Source organism: Pteropus alecto, unplaced genomic scaffold (assembly GCF_000325575.1).
Source record: "Pteropus alecto unplaced genomic scaffold, ASM32557v1 scaffold75, whole genome shotgun sequence".
NCBI lineage: Eukaryota > Metazoa > Chordata > Mammalia > Chiroptera > Pteropodidae > Pteropus > Pteropus alecto.
This window is the reverse complement of record NW_006440638.1, coordinates 29,762,737-29,766,330: the sequence shown is the minus strand read 5'-3', so window position 1 is coordinate 29,766,330 and position 3,594 is coordinate 29,762,737. Positions and strand designations below refer to the sequence as shown.

General features: G+C 53.5%; 1 protein-coding gene across 4 annotated transcripts in view; it reads left to right on the top strand.

Moving 5' to 3' along the window:
* Nucleotides 1–3,594, top strand: part of ATP2B2 (ATPase plasma membrane Ca2+ transporting 2) — a 209,665-nt gene that overhangs the window by 195,344 nt on the left and 10,727 nt on the right. For all 4 annotated transcript variants that reach the window (XM_006917621.1, XM_006917620.1, XM_006917618.1 and 1 more), the window contains 3 exons: nucleotides 105–318; nucleotides 1,215–1,426; nucleotides 1,564–1,671. In XM_006917621.1, coding sequence (XP_006917683.1) covers nucleotides 105–318; nucleotides 1,215–1,426; nucleotides 1,564–1,671 — 534 coding nt within the window. The remainder of the gene's footprint in view (nucleotides 1–104; nucleotides 319–1,214; nucleotides 1,427–1,563; nucleotides 1,672–3,594) is intronic.

Below are 3,594 nucleotides of genomic sequence, written 5' to 3'. Positions count from 1 at the left end.
GGAAGCTGCTGAGACCCCAGTGATGAGTCCCACACCGGGTACTCTGTAGCAGCTGGTGGGGCTGGCCTCCCCTGTGACAGCCCTCTCCCGGTCGCTGTCTCCAGGACTCCCCTCTGAAAGCCGTGCAGATGCTCTGGGTGAACCTCATCATGGACACATTCGCCTCACTGGCGCTGGCCACTGAGCCACCAACCGAGACCCTGCTTCTGAGGAAGCCATATGGCCGCAACAAGCCCCTCATCTCACGGACCATGATGAAGAACATCCTGGGCCATGCTGTCTACCAGCTCACCCTCATCTTCACGCTGCTCTTTGTTGGTGAGTCCCCCACCCTACCCACCAGGGGGTGATGTGTTGGCAGTCCTGTTGTAAAGATCACCATGAAAAGCCTTCGAGGAGAACACAGAAAGGCAAAACTAGGAGAAACTCAAGCAGAAAGCTGTCAAGGGGTGGTGGGGGGCAGGGAGAGAGGAAGGCAGGCCTCTCGCTTACTTGCCGGCTTCCCCACTTACATACCTACCCTCGTACGTAAGTGGGGTCTTGGATTCACCAAGACACCTCACACTCAAAAACCCCACAAGCCCTCCTGGCACCAGCTTAGATAGGCTTGCCATCAGTGGATGTCCACACTGCAGCTGGTGGACTCCTCTTCCCTCCACCACGTGACAGCTCAAGTGTAAAATAAGGCCACATGGGTAGGTCCAGAGCCAGCCCGGCCTAGAAGCCCCAACCTCCCTATGGGAATTGATACCCTCGTAATAGCCCCATCAGCTTCCAGAGGTCTCAGCAAGGACATGCTCAGTTACAAGAAGTAGCACTTTCAGGAGAGCACAAAGCCATGGCCCCCCAGCAGGTATTCCTAGTTCATACTCCGTCCTCCCAGTCCAGATGAGTTTGCCAATGGGGGGTCACTTTTTATAAGCAGTATCACCTGATAACACAGCCAGCATTCCATCTTCATCAAATTTCCTTAGAAAAAGTAGAAGTTCACCCAAGGTCTTTCCCCGCTAGAAAAGAAAGCGTTTTGTTACCCCTTCACTGGCACTCATGACCACCCAATGGCACATGCCCACCTGCCCCCCTGGTGTCCAGAGCACGCCTCCGTGCCCGTGCAGCCCACCCTGCTGCTCAGAAGAGGCCCCTACACAGGACCCAGTGTCTTCCCTCGCCACGGCCTCTCGCCCAGCTCCCACGCTCTGCTCTCCGCTTGGCAGGCGAGAAGATGTTCCAGATCGACAGCGGGAGGAATGCACCCCTGCACTCGCCGCCCTCGGAGCACTACACCATCATCTTCAACACCTTCGTCATGATGCAGCTCTTCAATGAGATCAATGCCCGCAAGATCCATGGCGAACGCAATGTCTTTGATGGCATCTTCCGGAATCCCATCTTCTGCACCATCGTGCTGGGCACCTTTGCCATCCAGGTAGCCACCCTAATCTGTGCCAGGGCAGGCAGTGGGCAGCCGGAGCCCTGCCACAGTGCCCTGAGAGCCAGGCCTGCCAGCTGGCCCCTGATCGCCCATCTCTCTGTCTCTGTCTCTCTGCCCGCTTTGACCTCCAGATAGTGATTGTGCAGTTTGGGGGGAAGCCATTCAGCTGCTCTCCACTGCAGCTGGACCAGTGGATGTGGTGCATATTCATCGGGTTAGGAGAGCTCGTCTGGGGCCAGGTAAGTTCGGAATGGATTGCAGAAGCTGCCTCTTAGTGGGGGAAGGGGAAGAGCACTGGCTGGGGAATCCCAAGCCCTAGGAATGGGTTCCAGTTCTGCTAGGGACTCGCTGTCTGTCCCCAGCCAAGGCCCTCCCCATCTCTGGGCCTCTGAGCAATGGGAGTTGGCCCAGGTTTCAAATGCTGGTCATTTGGGTGCCCTCACTGTGATTTTTGCCTTATATCTAGCTACCAGTGATTCTGTTACTTACTTAATATTTTCTTCCTATTCGTAAGTTTTTTTAACTGAAATTTATTTCGGAAGACGACTTTATATTATTACCATGCATGGAAAATCAGTATCACTTGTCATAAGTAGAAGGTATCAAAAAGTAATGTAATTAAACTCTAACTAGATGCCATGGCCTGCCAAGGCTCAGACCCTGAAGCTGCCTAGTTGTTAAAAAGGGAGATTAATATGCAGTGTGACTGATTATGTTGACAGGAGATTAGTAAGTGGAGAGACACCAAGCAGAGGCTCCTTCAGAGGGCCCCAAGGGAACATAAGAAGGCCGACCTCTGCCACATCATAGAGCTATTCAGTGCTGTGTCTGTGGCCGTCTGAGATCCTTCTGACTTTGGGGACCCCTGGGCTGGATGCTCTGTGGGGGCCCTTCCAGCTATGACTCCAGAACATTCTCCCACTGGTCCCTTACCTAGCATTACCTAAGTCCCAGGCACACATGTGCACATGCGTACATGTGTGCGTGCGTGCGTACACACACACACACACACACACACACCATCACAGTGCTCTCAACTTGTAGCTCGAAGGCACCTGACCAGGATGTGCTGTTTGTAAGATGTGCCCTGAGCCGGATCCTGGGTCAAGGGGCTTTGTGCCAGGATGCTCCATCATCTAGGCAATAGGGGCCCCAATGGGCCTGAGACAATGTCCTTGCCTCCAAGCTGTTTCCGGGCTTGAGTGGGACGTTCCAGTGGCAGAAATTAACCAGAAGATAAAGAAGAAAGTTTAGTTTCACTAAAGGAAACTTCTTTAAACTTTGGGAATTTTTTAGAGAGCTGATAAACAAGATGTGACTTAGCAACCCTAACCCTGGGCCCCTTCGGGGCCAGGCCGTCCTTATATCTCAGGGGCTCATACCCTCAGGGAGCTCCCAGTGTCTGGGCAAGCAGACTCCTAATGCCTAAGGACAATACCAGCAGGCAAAGCCCACCTTAAACTCCCAGGGAACCACTGGGGCTAAGTGTCCAGGCTAGGTTCTGTCTCTCCCTCCAGGAGATATAAGGGGCCTCTGACCTCCACCACCTCAGCTTCCCCAGGCCTCAGGCCTCAGCACCTGGACAAGCCTTCAGAGGAAGAATAAAAACGAAGGCACGTCCCCTCCCCATGCTGCTTTCCCTTGCTGGGACGGCAACCACTCCCAGAGTCCCTGGATTGGCTGCCCTCGGGGCACTCAGCCCCTGAGCCCTTGTTGCTCGCCTTGGGTACCCAGGACCCAGTGACCTCAAGAGGAACGGGCCCAGAGGCCCGAGGGCCAGCCACAGGCCAGGCTTGTGTGCAGCAACTTAGACACACACACCATCTGGCTTAACCCTCCAGCCCTGAGAATTCCCCTCAGCTTTATGTGTGGGAAAACCAGAGCTCAGAGAGGTTAAATGATGTGCCCAAGGTCACATGACCAGTGAGGTCTGGGGTATTCAAAGTCACATCTATCCAACTCTTAAAGGCCAAGAACTTTTCACTATGTTCCCCTGACTCAGGATGAGTGAATGAATTAAAAAGCAAATTAATAAGAGATTTAAAGATTGACTTGAGAAGTAGGTGAGACGAATTAAGGAGTGAGTTGAACATGTAACTAGGTAAGTGGGTCAGAGGAGAGGGAGAGTGAGCGAGTAAGGTGGGGGTGGCAGAGAGGGAAAG